Below are 15,560 nucleotides of genomic sequence, written 5' to 3'. Positions count from 1 at the left end.
ATACCGCCCTTATCCCCTTAAAGGTTTTTTTGGGGCGGTTGTGGGATTTCCCTCAACAAGGAATGGCTTCTTTGTGTCTCTGCTTACACTTTGAATAACGGTTGAAGAGTGAGCTTTGGCTTTTTCAGCTCTCAGATATCAGTCTGTCAAATGCAGGGAAACACACTTTATCTGGGCTTGAATACTTAACATTTCTTTTCACCGGTTTTCATTCTTTTTTCTGGCTAAAATAACTGCGTGGACTGATGGTTGGCTGCTTCTGTGTGCCTGACTTAACACACAACAACTGCTATGCATACAGTTACTGCGTTTAAGGCAAGAGCAGTAAGTATAGTTGCAAAAACATTCAAGATTTCTATCGGACTACATTTTGTGATATCTATTATCATTGACCATGTCCCACAGCCTTGTCCATATGCACGCTAATATAAAAAGAATCACCACCTGGAGTCACTCACTGAGGAAGAGTAATTACCTCTGCTGAATCATACAGAGGAGAGTTGTTAAATGCCCACGCCCAGGTGGATTTCTATTGCTTCTAGCTATTTTAAATGGCTCATCCGTGTCTTATATTCCTAGGCTGTGTGCGTAATCATTCCCTCATTCACTGTTCGCAATGGAGAGACAGTCGATACCAAACTCTACAAAAAAAAACAACAGCTGCCATATCACACAATGGTCATTATTACATGAGCATAATAACTTCATAATTCATAAACAATGTTGTAAATGGGGAAAGTTGTAGTAATGTGATTTCTGTATTTTGGTCGGGCCAGGCAGCGTCCTTTTGATTAAATGGTTGATGAATGTAACTAATCCAGCAGTCAACCCAGATCCATAGAGTTAGCAGAGACACAATAATGTCAGCCGTAGTTATCTGACTCTTAGAATAAAAAGTTCAATTCCCTCAAAGGCAAAGTAATTGAAGACAGATGAGCTTTGGCTGAAGGGAGCCGTTGTAATTTTCAACCTTTTAAAGCACCGCTTCATTAAAAGTGTCAATGAGTTGGTTTAATGAAAATATAGGTCTATTAAAACCTAATTTCTTATTTTAGATAAACATTAAATCACTCATGAAGCTATAAAGGGATCTGACAGGAAATTTGACAGGATATTACTTTTCCTTACTCATTTTAGGATTTTTGAATCGTAAAATCCTTAAAAACCTTATTTGTGCCTCTCATGTTCTCTAATTTCAGCTATTAAATATTTAACGTGAAATCCGCTGGGATCCCTTGGTCTATTAGGACCATGTCAGACACAGTTAGGCAGCCACTTCATGAGTTCTTATTTGTTCAGACGAGGAGCTACACTGTGGTGCCGCCACCGGCCACTGTGTTGCTGATGACCACTTCATTTAGTTTCCCAGTCAGGAGAAGCGCTCTGACCGCTGCCCAGGAGCATTTGATCTCTGCTAATTGTTGCAGATTGGCGTCTCAAGGAGATAAGGCCTTGGAAATTTCAAGTGGGTTTTTGCGCAGAGCGGAGACTGCATCTTTTAAAAGCTTATTATTCTTAAAGATTATCCACGATCTTTCAATTTGACGATCATTACACAGATGTGATTGAATAAGATATGAGATCCTCTTCAGCTGCTCCCTGCTGCATTGCTCTTGATCCTCGGTCCACTTTTGTATATCCGAACATCAAGCTAACTCTGCCTGGCTCTGCCGATGTTACCAGGGATGAAGTGTTCTTCCTTGTAAAAGCTTTTTTAACAATGCAGTATTCTTTCAACATGTGGGAGTAAAGGATTGTCTTCCCCCCTTGAGAAAATAAAACAGCCAAACGGCTGTCTTATTTATCTGCCCCTGTCCATCTGCCTCTCGCTTAGCGTCTTACTCTCTCAATCTCTCCTTTGCTTTAAGAGCTTGTCTACTTGAGGTTGCACTGGACTGATAGCTTTTCTTTCTGTTCCCCTTTATTCATCGTCTTTCCCTTAATTTTTAGGGGAAAGTCTTTGAATTGAACACAATCCATTTCCACTTGTAAAGAATCTGATAAACACCCTGATCACCCTAATCTCATTTTTACTCCGCCCTGGATCCCCTTTCTCATCTGTTTTTCTTCTGATATTTCAGTTACAAAACGGAATATATTGCAAAGGAAACCATTTGTTTTTTCTATTTCCCAGTTTCTTGCAATCACAAATCACTGAGCCTACAGTCCGATGGAAATTGTGTTTCCTTGGATCCGGGCCCACTTCATCTTTCATCTGATATTGAATTCCCTTCATCCATCCATTCTCACTCCTCCTTTTTCCCCCCTTTGCTTTCAAACGAAGTCCTTTGAGATAGCCTCCACAAAGTTTGGAGCAGACATGAGGATAGAGATGGTGCATATGATGTTGAAAACGCTGAACGCCACCAGACAAAGACGGTCGATTACGGCGCCTGCAAATTTCCACTGGTTGGCCACGCTCTCAGCCTCGTCCTGCTCCCGAAAGCGGTCGGCCATGTAACGCACCTCCTCCAGTATAGCCTGTAGCTGCGGATCTCCTATCCCCCCAGTGGAGCACCCTCCCAGCCCTCCAGGTCCTCCTCCGAAGCCCCCACCACTGGAGACGGTGCTGGGACAGCCTACAGTTTCCATATTGGGGGTAGGAGGTGGTGGGGAGCTGCAGAACTGAGACGGCAAGTGTGGGGGTGGACTTCCTGCTCCTCGTGGGGGCCCTGCAGAGATGTTATTCCTCTGGACAGTCTCTGAGAGCACTGAGGGGTCCTCCATGCTCTGGAAGCCCATGTAAAGAAGGTTCCCGTTGTTGTTAGCGCTGGACTGGGCGTGGAGGTGGGGGTGTCCAGCGTGGAGGGGCCCTGTTTGGAGAGCAGCCAGGTTCTGCGGGTGCAGCGGGTGAAGGGTGGGGTCCGGAGGGTTGGGGATGCTCCCGCTCTGGGAGCCAGAGGAGCAGCGGCGGAGGTGGGGGGCACAAGGGGGCCTCTCCAGGTCGTCGTTCTCCCCTGGTCGCTTCATACGCAGGAACCACGCGACCCACTGCAGCAAGACCAGCTGCACCTGTGGAGAGAGAGGAAACAAAAGACAAAGGTGAAGCAAATGAAAATCTCCTCCTCAATTTGACCTTCACTGAGTTGAGTTTGAATAATTTGTTGCGCTAAACGTTGGTGTTGTTCCCAACATTGTGCTTTATTTTGAAATACAGCTGCTGTATGAGCAGAAGCACGATGCCAAGTTTAAAGTGCCTGAGGCAGAGATTTTTTTTTACTCTAACTGGAGTCACACCAGACTAGATTTGTACAACAAAGGCTTGTTAAAATTCAAACTGTGCAATTATTGAGATTGACTGTCAGATTAACGTTTGGTGGCTGTAATAAGAGCAATAAAGTGCAGCAGTGAGATAACAGGAGAGGCTGCTTGGTTAGTACAAATTTAAACCTTGGTTATATTCTGCTCTCTTTACTTTGCTGCCCCTCCTCGTGTCCTCTTCTTCTCTGCTATCTCCTTGTAGCCTCTCCTCTTGTCGTGGCCTCCTCTCGCCCCTTCGCTCCATGTTTAATCTCCACACCACTGGTAAAAGGACTATTCAGAAAGCACATTTCTATTCTTTAACAGCTACTCCAAGCACTTCGCACTGCAGGTCATGTTCACCTATTGGCATACATAATTTCATACAGCATCAGCTTCACAAAGTCCACAAAGTCCTTTTCTAACAGACACGCTCCGATACCAATAGTACATCATCGTACTATCGTACATCATAATATTTCACCCAAGGACACTTTGACATGAGTAGTGAATGACCTGGTCTAAATCCTGAACCACCACTTCTGTTCTTCTCTTTCTCTCCCCTCTGCTCCTTTTTGCTTTCTTTCCTTGTTTCCTGTCCTCTCTCTGTTTTATCTCATCTCCGCTCTTGGACTCAAACTGCATGTCCTCTGAAAGGCCATATTGGCCCAACTGCATCCAGATGGGTGTCTGGAATCTAATGAGGAGCTAATGTCCAGATGACTGCTCAATTAGTTTCCACTGAGTGTGTTTACCGGCCAGGTAACCGTCCCTGTTGTTGCTGCTGCTGCTTTTGTCCAGGCTGCAATCATGAACCGGGCAGTTTCGATGCCCTCGTCTGAACCGTATCAATTAGCCTGTTAATTGGCCATCGGATTATCTGAACAGGCCATTCATCAGCGAAATGACTCCGCAGTGTGTCGATCCACAGTATCTGTACTCTCCCACGACCCGGCCATTTCTATCTACATCGATTCATAAGGACCTGTCGATGTTCTTTTGCAGTCCAAACAAAAATCAATAGATCAAACACTTCTTAAAATGCCAAATATTATCCCATCTTCAGCCAGCTCCTAATGATTATCGTATTTCATGCCATTATTTAAATTCTTCCCCTTTTTTTTGTTCACATTAGAACAAGCCCTCAAGCATTTTTAGCATCAAACAAAAAGCAAGAAAAAAAAATGTAGTGAGTCATAGCCACCTACATATTCAGACATTTGAAATACACCCTGATAGAAGTGTGTTGCGAAGCTTTTGATGAGCACACTCGGGCAGACTGACACTGCTGGACGAGTCAGGGCCGAGGAAGTCGGAGAATAAAAGCAGCACAGGAACACAGTCCGATAAAACAGTATTAAAAAAGGTGAACTGATACGATTGCTGACATGGAGAGTAGAAGTAGAAAGGCAGGGCTGAGGATGTGCAAGATTTAAGAAGCTGCCGAACACGATATAGTGCTGGTAATGGATGTGAGGTCATGATGAAGATTGTGCTCACCCATTTTGGCATGTTTCCCCCGTTCGGGTCGTGATGATGATACTGCAGAACCACCACTGTGGCGATGACCGACATCCCTACGATGATCATTATGCTGGCAAAGTACTGACCTGCAAGTAGCACAGAATAAAACAATGCATATTCATTTCTTAAATCATGCTTTCATTTCCTACTGGGCTATTTATGGGCCAATAAAACCTCTTCGCAGTTTTTCTTAATTGCTTTCATTCAGTTTTTACATCAGAAACACACTTTTCAGACTTCCTGATTTCGCTCAGCTCACCATGTACCTGAGCACATTATTACATCTTCTTATTAGATTTATACAAACTGCCATTGTGTCCACGCACATTTCACAGCTAAAAGTGTTTTAGAATTGTGTTCAGGTGTTTCTCATCACACCCTGAAAAATAGCGTGCATTGTTTGGCTTTGTATTTTTTCACTATCCACTTCCCACTGAATTTATGATTTTATTTTGTGAACATACAAAAAAAAAAGTCGTGTCTGAATTTTGAGCACACTATATTTTTTGTGGTAATCTCCTTTTTCGGAGGGTTAACTGCAAAAACAAAACGTTTGATGAGTAGGACTTAAATCTGCAGGGAGAGGATTTTATTCATTGATGAATATGTTCATAGAATGGATTTTCTTTCAATGTTTTGTTTTAGTAGCTTTTCCACCGGTTGCTCAGTGTTTGTCTGTCTGACTAGCGACAAAAAAACAATACAAGATTATCATAAAAATACAGGTTTATGCTTCAGCCTCATACATCTAAATGTTCGTGTACAATTTTATTTCTGTTTTAACAGCTGCAAGGTCAGTGAGATGAGCGATAATGCCAGACACATTCTCTTCTGGGGATTACTGTCACTTATTTACTTCTCTGTTTTGTACAAGGTGAACACATTCTTTCTTAAATATCATGATACCAACCTGAGGCCTGCTCAGCCGTCTGACTGCTAGTTGCCATAGCAGCTCAAAACTCAGGTTGGTCATTCTTAATAAAACATGATGAAAGCAAGACTCAAAATGTAGTCAACTCTGTTTCATTGCTCAAGTTCTGATGGCTAGAATTAGCATCTTTATGCCTTTCCAGCGTTGTCTGCAATCATTTCAGCCATTTAAAGTTGAGCAGATGGCTAAAATAAATGGCCTCCTGCTCTTTTTCTTTTTGCCTCTTCTTGATGTCGTGTTTGTGGTGTTTTGCCCAGCTGAATCGATAGTCTGAGGGTAATCGTGTGATACCCTTGGTGGACTGCAGCAAACTGGAAGCTGCCTGTCTACACATATTTAGTTCACCACTTCTTGACAACTATGGGATGGATTGATTTAAACGTTTGTGGCCGTCTGAGGATGCCCTTCATTGGTCCTCTGACTTTGAATTCTCTGCTCAAAACATAAACATGTTCAGTCGGTTTACAACCGAACTCTTGCAAAGCCGGTGACATCAGGATCTGCCCTATTTTGGTTTTACTGCTAATTGGCAAATTGTGAATGTGGTAAAGCTTATACTTGCAAAGCATCATCTTGTTAGCATTGTCATTGTCAGCAGGCTGACATTTACAGAGATCACCGTTTTGCCTTCTGTAAATGTCAGTGCAGCTCCATAGAGCTGCCGGTGATTTTATTGAGGTGTAGATAAACTTTATTTTAGTTTAAGCCATAAAAGATTAACCAGATTATCTTCCCTTCTGCTAACCACAAGGAATTACTAACTAACCAAATGAACAGTAGTGACCAAATATTGATTGTCAGATGGAGACGGGGATATTTTTTATGAGGAAAATGTCTACATGCCCTATAGACGATCATTAAATGATGTTGGGTCTCAGGAGACCAGTTAAACAAAGTGCTCATTAAAGATGACGTGAGCCACACCAACACTTCCTGTTACATACCTATAAGAGGGACGGAGTCAGACGTGGCCGGCATGATCTCTGCGACCAGCAACATGAAAACAGTAAGAGACAGCAGGACGGTGATACCTGCAGAGACAGACAGAGATGAGAGCATCATCCTGGCACAACCTTTTTGTTGTTCAACAACACTGTTGTGGTTTTTTTTTTTATCTCCTCCCCCCCGAGCTACAGCACGCGCGTGTGTGTGTGTGTGTTTGATAAATGATCGCAGTCAGGATGAGATCAGGTTCAGTTTATGTAAATAAGCAGCTGATGCTCAAAGCGTGAATTACTTTTTCACATCCTCTTCCTCTACAGCAAAAAAATCCGTTCTTCACCGCAACCTGCACACACTTCAGACGCTCTTACACCGGAACTCATCTCCATCTTCATTTATCCACGTCCACACTCTCTGTCTCACTTCACCAGCAGACAGAATTTAAGGAGTACTTTGCTGGCGTAAGTGTCCCCATTCAGAAGAATCCAATTAAACTCCTGGTCAGAGAGATAAAATATGCATGCCCTGTAGGAATATTAAGAAAATTGGAGATGCCTTTATGTTGATTTTTTTCCCCCTGCGATGATACTTGCTCTTCTAACCCTAAAGGCCTGGCCACTTGGTCCCCGTGTCCTCTATCATGTGAAGTGACAGAGTCTTTTCCTGGAAGGCAGTGTGCTATCTCCTCCAAATCAATTCACTAGCCTTAATTACATCAATAGGTTAACTGGCCGTGTGTGAACAGGTTGGCTTTTTTTCTTTTTTCCAGTAAAGAAATACTGCGTAATGCATCCTGTATTGATGTTGTGGGTACTCTGACAACGCTGTCACTGCCTCCCTCGGAGACCCCTCCTTTGCACATGTATTCACAAAAAAATGAAAAAAGATTAGACTGACACAAAGACAATGTGTGGAACCGTCAGCTGGTAATTACTGTCATCGTCATGAAATCACCGTCATGTCGACTAATTTTTCAATTAATCAATTCATTTTCTTGTCTGTAAAATGTGTAGCATGGTTATTAACATTTCACAGAGCCCCAACAGTCATAGTACAGCCATAATACGATGGAAATAATAAACTTGTCCAAGCTGTAAACTGAACCTTTTGTATTTTTTTATCTGTAAAGTATCAGCTAATTTTCCGACTCTCATGTCCATAATTACTGGATTAATCTGTTTATCTTTTCAGCTCCAGTCGGAAAAGGTCATCTTATCCAGATTTTCTATTATCCTGATGAGGTGAATCACTTATCTCTAAATAGGTTGAAACAGATTTCAAAATGTATTTGCAGCTGCAGTTTGATCAGAGAAAAACATCCTCCCTCTCACTGCTGTTCCTGTGCTGTCTTTTCTTCATTACTCCCTCTCTCCCTCTCTCTTTGGGGTATCCTCTCATCCTTTTTTTTTAAATTCACTTCCTGTCTGTTTCCCCTTTTCTCTACCTTCCCACATCCACCCATGACTCGTCCTCCTCCTCACATTTCTTATGTTTCTGTCTTATCCTCTAATCCCTCTCTTCTCTCAGCTTCACACCTTCTACCTTTGGCTCTTTCATCCCTCCTCAAAGTCTTCAGTGCCACTCCTTCATTTTTTTTGCCTTTATACTGGGTAGCTTTTCTTGCTCTAAGTGCAATCTGAGAAATTCCTGCCACAGACACTTGTACGGTGGTAAATATACACCCAAAGGGATGAAAGTGGCTCATGGGAAGTTCATGGGTGGGTTGGTGTGGTTATAGATTTTGCTGCTGATTCAAAATTCAAAAATCCAAATTGAAACACATCACACAACCCTCCTCCACTATGCCGTGGATTATGAACCCATTGGATTTAGTAATGTGATTTATGCTGTAAATCATCTATTCCAAAGTCTTCTTTAAAATACATTATATTCACCTGGAGGGCAGCAGGAAGTCATGAGGATTTCATAAAACATGAATCTGAAATACAAATCACGTTGATCATAAATCTGTGTTTTTTGTTAAAGTTTTCATCTAAATACAGTTTATCGTGCAAAAATTTAAATATGTTACATGTATTTCTTTGTCCACAAAATTTTTGCCAGGAGAGTTGTTTTTTTTTTTTTTTTTTTTAAAAGACAGACACACACTTGTGTTGTTTACAGCTCTATTTTTTACAAGCAATTGGGAGGTTGCTGCCTTCTTTGGTATATTAGAAATAAAGCCCCAAACGGCTTCATAATGTGACTATTGGTCCAAATCTCAACACAGAAGAGTTTTTATTTGAAAAAAATACTACTTTATCACACTGAAGGAGGCCTGATTTATGTGAACATTAAGGTGTTTATAGATGGTGGACAGACCGGCGTGCACCTTGCTATATGTGCATCCTCAAAGAGTTTTCTTTTTGCTCCACTGCAGTTGCCTTCTTTGCATCTATTCAATCTCTGAGAGCTGTAGTCGACTCACCTAGAGAGATCTTTTCCCCAGAGTCAGCTGGCAGCACAAAGATGAGCAAGGTCATAGACGAAAGCAGCACACAGGGGATGAGCAGATTCAGGGCATAGTAAAGCGTCCGCCGCCGTATTGTCACAACAAATGTCACATCTGGGTAGGGCTCCTTACAGCAGTCGTAGAAAACCTCGTTTCTGGTGCCAGGGACTCCTGGAGGGAAAAGGACACAAGGTGACTGTTCTGCTATATGGCTGGATGTTTTGTGATGAGGATACAACCCAAAGACTTTGTTCGACTCACCCATGAGGTCCCACTCTCCGTTGGGCATGTAGCCTGAAATATCGGCATCAGTCATTTGAAGGTCCAGCAGCCAACCATCATACGTCCAAGAGCCAAACTTCAGCTCACATTTCTGAATGTCAAAAGGAAACCAGCGGACATCAACATTGCATGTGCTCATAAAGATTCCTGAGAAAGAGACAAAAAGGACAACAGGAAAGAAGAAGGGAGTTAAAACTCAACAATCATTTGTCACAAGTGATAATTTTGACCCCTGCAGCTTCCTGTGCAGAGCTGACAATCAAAAAATCTGAGAGCCACTCGTGTTGTGCAGAAAACATATCCTGAATATCAAGATGAATAATTTACCATCTCAAATTTAGCCAGCTTGAACACCTCATTATTAACCCAACCACATTTTTCATACCGAAGTGGTAGGAAAGCACTGCAGCACAACACAGTGTGTAAATACAATGTAATGTAAATGGGATTTGTATTAAGATTGCGCAAGTCTTCCGAGAGTTTCCTTTTTTTTTTAGTTTAGATCCTGGAGAGAAGTGAGCACAAAGAAATAACCTCCCATCAAAAAAAACACCTCCCAAAAAAAAACAAAAAAAAAAAACTTGGCAACAGCATTGTCACTCACGGGGTTCAGTTATTTTGTTCTGCAAACAAATGTTGCGTGCTTCTTGCACACACAGCTGTTAGCTGAGTCTCAGCAATGGAAACATCCACTGAAAAAGAAAAGATTATGCACAGCAGCCGAATCAGATTTACCATCTTTATCATGCAAAATAAATGCACTCGAGGGGATATGCAAAAGCGTATGCAAACCCAAAATCATAAAGACACACTGGCATGCTGGTATCCACCCCCAGACGCACAATCACGGTGATCCTCCCAGTGGTCGCCGGCTGCCTCGACTCCAGCCCTTAAAGTAATTACTGAAATAAATGAATCAAGTCTGTTTAGACATTCAGACGCACACACGGAACCAAAATGCCAATGAAGCCTTACAGGTCTCAAAGGCATTCATTATGAGGCTGCCGACATGCAAATCAGCCTTCAGGCTGGAGTAAAAGCAGAGACGGGAGAAGAGTAAAGAGGTTCACAGGTTGGTGATTTCAAGGCAGAGCTTGATCACAGAAATGACACAATTTCCATGTGCTGTAAAATTTTGTTGCTAACATCAACCTCTTTGGCTTTGCTTAATGGGAATGATGTCTTTATAATTACTCCCATTATGAGCTCCTGAGGAAAATAAATAAAAATGATGCCTGCCTGAGACAGAAACCTCTAAATTACACTGATCAGTTAAAAGTAGATGGCTTTGCATTAGTCGTCAGCTGCTCTGTGCTCACTATATTCAGGAAATCTGCCTCTCTCAGACATCCAGCAACACACATAAATACAATTTTTTTTTTTTTTTTTGCAGCACACGCAGCTCCTAAGATGAAACACAAAATGCAAGAAAAACTTCAGAGGAGACATCACAAGGCGCAAAGACCGGTTTCCATTTTTCCTCAATGTCACCTCACACCAGCCTGAGCTAAAAATACCTGTTGTACCATGAAAGCCAAACATCGCAGCACCTTTACCTCTGCAGCTACGAGAGGTATCCTGCAAATTGCAGTAAGCAGCAGACTCTAAATAATTCACTGTGTCAGGCTGCCGTTGCATGCCTGCCCCCCTCCCGCAGACCTGTTGCCTCTTCTTGACTCACGGTAACCAGTATGAGTGGAGCTGAGGAACAGCGACCAATCCGGTTACATCTCTTCATTTATCTGCTTTTATTTCTCTGCCCATTAACTCCATCTCCCCCCTTCCCTCTTCCTGCATTTTGCAGTAAAAAACGCCTCCCTTTACTGTGCCAAACCACAGCACAGTGGTTTTATCCCCCCCCACATCCCCACTCCCCCAACTGGCTCTCATCCACATCGCAGCATTAGGGAGCTGTATTTACATCCAGCACAAGCCTATTAATAAACATGGGCCACTGAATGAAATTGATAGGGTGGCTTTCTGGCTTCACAATCCCCGACTTCAGAGGGCAATTTCAGCTCAGCCCCCACTAACACCAGGGATTCAATCTCAGCTCGCTGTAATCTGGTGTATAAAGAAAATGACAGAGAAAATTCAAAGTCAGAGACGTGCGGATCCCAGAGGAGCGGTTACTCTCACAGGCTTCCACAGGTCTTACATGTAGGTTAAGACAGGAAGCAGAGGAAGCGAGTTTCTCTTATTCCCCAGCACTGGGAGTCTGGAAGCAGTGAGGAAAAAAAAGGATGTTGTTTTAAACTAATAGAATATTAATGTCAACGTACAAACAGGGGGGGACGCCTCCATTGCAGCTGCAGGGGGGAAGAGGAAGTGAAATGATGATGGGGACAGACTCACCTGGGGGAAGATACTTGGCGTAACCGCTGGAGTTCACAAGAACATTGGTCTTAAAGGTGGAGTCAAAGTCATCATCTGCACTGCGGAAGGACATGTGTGTGAGGAAGGGTGTTTTTTGTTGATTACTTTTTGTGTTGTGTTTTCAGGTGTGTGTTCAGGACTTACCTGTTGTACAGCAGGATGTCTGGGGTCCAGATCTGATCTGTGGTGAAGCGAAGGCTTTTAACTCCAGGATGTTCGCTCTGGTTCCACTGGAGGTAATGGTCGAACCAAGTCTTAAACACACACAAAAACAACAACACAATCATAACACTTTGTATCTGAGTGGACTACGAGAAAGCTACTTTATCACCAATTCCCTCTGTTCTTTTTTTCCTTTGCAGTTTAAAAATATATCCCAAATATTATCCATATAATTCAGGCAAAATACGACTTTTATTTGTTTTATGTAAAAAAAATATGGGAACTTTTTCGGAAAACAACTGCAAATACACCTGCATTTATGGAGACAATATCCTGAGATTTACAGTCTCCTCATCACTACTTTGTGTAAAAACATAAAAATAAAAACAACAAAAACATCTAAACCCATAATTGCAGCAAATTCATTCTCACATAACAGTCAAAGTCTTTTAGGTCTTTACCATCTGCAGCCAAATGTTAGATGTTAACACCTGGTTCTTCTCATCCTGCAAAATAGTCAAATATTTTATATGAGTAAGATATCATCATCACAGAAATGCACACAAATTATTTTTTAAGACCCTGCTGCTATAAAATCAACATCATCAACATCACTGCTCATGCATAAACAAAGAGGAGGCTTAATTTGGAACTGAACTATGATTTGAATTTCATTTTTTCAGGACGTCCATCCATCCATCCATCCATCATGTTGCAACTAATCTCCATATTAATTATCAAAATCAGATTTGAGGTTACAAACACTTATCGTTCCCCGAGAGAAGATCTTTATCATTCTGTATTTCAGGAAACTATTTTCACACCTACCACATCCATGATCTGTATCAAGCTCATGGAGAAGAAAACAGTGAGAGGATGGGAGTCGTTTCCCACCGGGCGCTCCATCCGGTTGTAGTCTTTCAGGAGATTCTTCAGCAGGTTCCTTTGGTGAGGACCCTGCAGCGACTCTGAAGAGGTGGACGACATGGGAGGAATTTAAAGCTGACACTCTGGGAGACCAACACGCATTCAAGCAAATGACACTAATCTTTTAGGAAAACTTTGTTCACCAGAGACTCGAATGACATTCTGAAGTATATCTATAAATAAATAAAAATAAGAACAACAACAAAAAAAATAAAAATAAAAAATACAAAATAGAAAAATAACCAAAACATGTTGCTGACCAAATCAGGAGATTTAGCTGCTGGGAACTGCAGTCTCTTATCTAAATACACCCAGAAGAACAAGATGAGACAGAAAATTAAGAGAAACTAGAAATGTAATGATGAAATTTGCAGGAATAAAAATGGATCATTTGTCATTAGTTACATTTATCTCGACTTTTATGGTTAAAGCTTTGCAGATGAAACGGGGAGTTAAGATGCAGCTCTTTCAGTCGGACTGAGATACTTAGTGAAAATAAAGATGGAAATTAACAAAGAGGAGAGAAAATCCGAGGGAGCAGAAAGAGAATCTAATTAGAGAAACATGAAAAACCTTATCAGGCAGTGAAGATGAATCTGTGTCCATCCAAGGAACAGTTTAAAGGTAAACTTTGAGTTAACTAGTGAGACGTTGTTGACTGGACCATCGTAAAACAGCAAGGACGTTCTATCTGAGCTCACCAATTCATTTCATGTTCTGGTCAATTTCCCAACAATTTCTAAATAATAAGATTATCATAAAATAATTTCTCACATTGGTGGAGCAAAGAAAACTGGAAATTTCAGTCTGGCATGTTTAACCTAACTGAGGTGAACGGCAGATTAATGACTTTTGTTTTCTGATTCAGGGGAATTTAAGGATTTGAATGGTTGAATGGTTGTCCTGATACTGCACGTAGTTTGTGGTGTTGTGAAGTGCTTTCATTAGTGACAGCCAGCACAACGTTAAACTGAAGGCAAAGCCCTGCATGCTTTTGTGTAGTTATTATCTTTCAAATTCAGTCTGCAGAAATATTGCCCGACGCTTTCTGTCTGACATTCAGTGTCCTCTTGTCTTTTATTTGCAGGACTTTCTGCCCTGAAACCTATTTTGGAGAATAAAGAAACTATAAAGCATTTATTTAACTGCTGCTACATGTGCCTGTGGGGAAAGTTGAGCCGCTCTCTTCCCACCTCTGTCACCCACCCTCTGCTTTTACATCCAGCTACGACTTCTGCTGCTCAGAGCCCCGTCAGCTTGACTGCAGCAACACGTCCACGGTACAACAGGGAGGGCAAGATGGAAGATTGTAGGATTTATATGTGCAATTTCATTGATCTGTGACCTGTTTCCTGTGCGGCCACAACCCTCTGATGTGCACGCAGACAGGCGGCAGCAGCTCGGTGGTGGTTCGAGAAAAGAAGAGCAATGAAATGTGATGATGGTCCTGATTCTTTTACACTGTTTCTGCCATCTGCCGCTGCACAGGCGAGATGTCAATCTAATCTGCCCATTAAAACATCTCATGCAGCCTTGGTCAAGGTAGCACGTTTGTCCAGAGAAATAAGAACACAGTCAATGAAAAAATCCCCGAGACGTAAACAAGTAAGCAAACAGGTGAGCCAGATTCTCACTTTTCCTTTTTCTGGAGTCTTTTAAAAATCTTCTGTACTTCAAAGATCAAGACATCAAGTCAAAATCAGCCACTCCTATTGCTGATTTGGTTTATGAAATCACACTTTAAGACAAAAGTGTCGCTGCTGCAATCTCATTCCTGAAAAATACAGAGAGAGACAGAAAGAAGAGGGCAGACTCACCGTGGATCAAAGCAGAGAATCCGGAGAGGAGCAGAGCCACCGAGTGCCACATCCTGGTGGTGATGAGCAGGAAAAAAAGGGGGGGCAGAAGAGGAGACGCTCCGGACGTTGGAGGAGAAGGTGGAAGTGGAGGAGGAGGGTAGGGAGGAAAGGCAAGGAGAGGAGAGGAAGGACTCAGGAAGCTGCTGGAAACCCCCCAGTCTGCATCCAGTCAGCATCGGAGGGAAGGAGTGAGAGCGTGTGCTGGAAGAGAGGGAGCGCAAGAGGAGGAGGAGGAGATGAGGTCCCCCCCCTGCTTCCAAGTCTCTGGGGGAGGTGGGACTAAAATGGAGAGCACAAGATAGAAAAATGTCAGTGATGGGGGTGAGAGGGTTTAAGAAGAGAGAGCAGGAGGTGGAGGAGAGACAGGTTTTAATTGGTCTACAGCCAGCTGACTTCAATAAACACGAAAGGAGCAGATGGTTTTAAATGAACACAGATCAACGGGTGAAGGTGAGGAGCAGCAGTGAAACAGGAAAAAGAAAGGGCGACAACTGGGCAGACTGTTTGTACACAGAGACACTAAGAGGAAACAGCAAAAAAAATGCTGGAGCTGTCAGGTGAAAGTCCTGATTTGTGCACATTAAGCTTTATCTGGTTTCAGAGTTTCTTCCCCTCGCTGTTCGATGTGAAGACGATAAATCACTGTTTAAAACTTAATAACTACTGATTCCATAGTTAGGCCATTCACACTGTATTGGGGCTGCTTAACATGTGCGTCACGATTTGTGTTGAAAAATATATGGCTGCAGGTCAAACATATGACAACACGCTACAGTGGTTATGGTCACACGCTGCTGGATCTGGACTGTATGTGTGTGTGTGTGTGTACATGAGCAGGCAGCAGGTTTGGATCAGTGTTGCCGAT

At 42.4% G+C, this 15,560-nt stretch overlaps 1 protein-coding gene across 1 annotated transcript; it reads right to left on the bottom strand.

Moving 5' to 3' along the window:
• Positions 1-2,274: 2,274 nt before the first annotated feature.
• chrna11 (cholinergic receptor, nicotinic, alpha 11) lies at positions 2,275-14,705 on the bottom strand. The gene is made up of 10 exons (XM_029514472.1): positions 14,654-14,705; positions 12,738-12,877; positions 12,371-12,415; positions 11,892-12,001; positions 11,727-11,806; positions 9,351-9,518; positions 9,066-9,260; positions 6,640-6,726; positions 4,741-4,850; positions 2,275-3,012 (listed from the first exon to the last, which is right to left on the bottom strand). The coding sequence occupies exons 1-10, from the start codon at positions 14,703-14,705 to the stop codon at positions 2,275-2,277; spliced, it is 1,725 nt and encodes a 574-aa protein (XP_029370332.1).
• Between the last annotated feature and the right edge of the window lie 855 nt (positions 14,706-15,560).

The sequence above is a fragment of the Echeneis naucrates genome, chromosome 11, assembly GCF_900963305.1.
Source record: "Echeneis naucrates chromosome 11, fEcheNa1.1, whole genome shotgun sequence".
NCBI classification, from domain to species: Eukaryota; Metazoa; Chordata; class Actinopteri; order Carangiformes; family Echeneidae; genus Echeneis; species Echeneis naucrates.
Note: the sequence above shows the minus strand (reverse complement) of the source record. Positions and strands in the feature narration are given on the sequence as shown.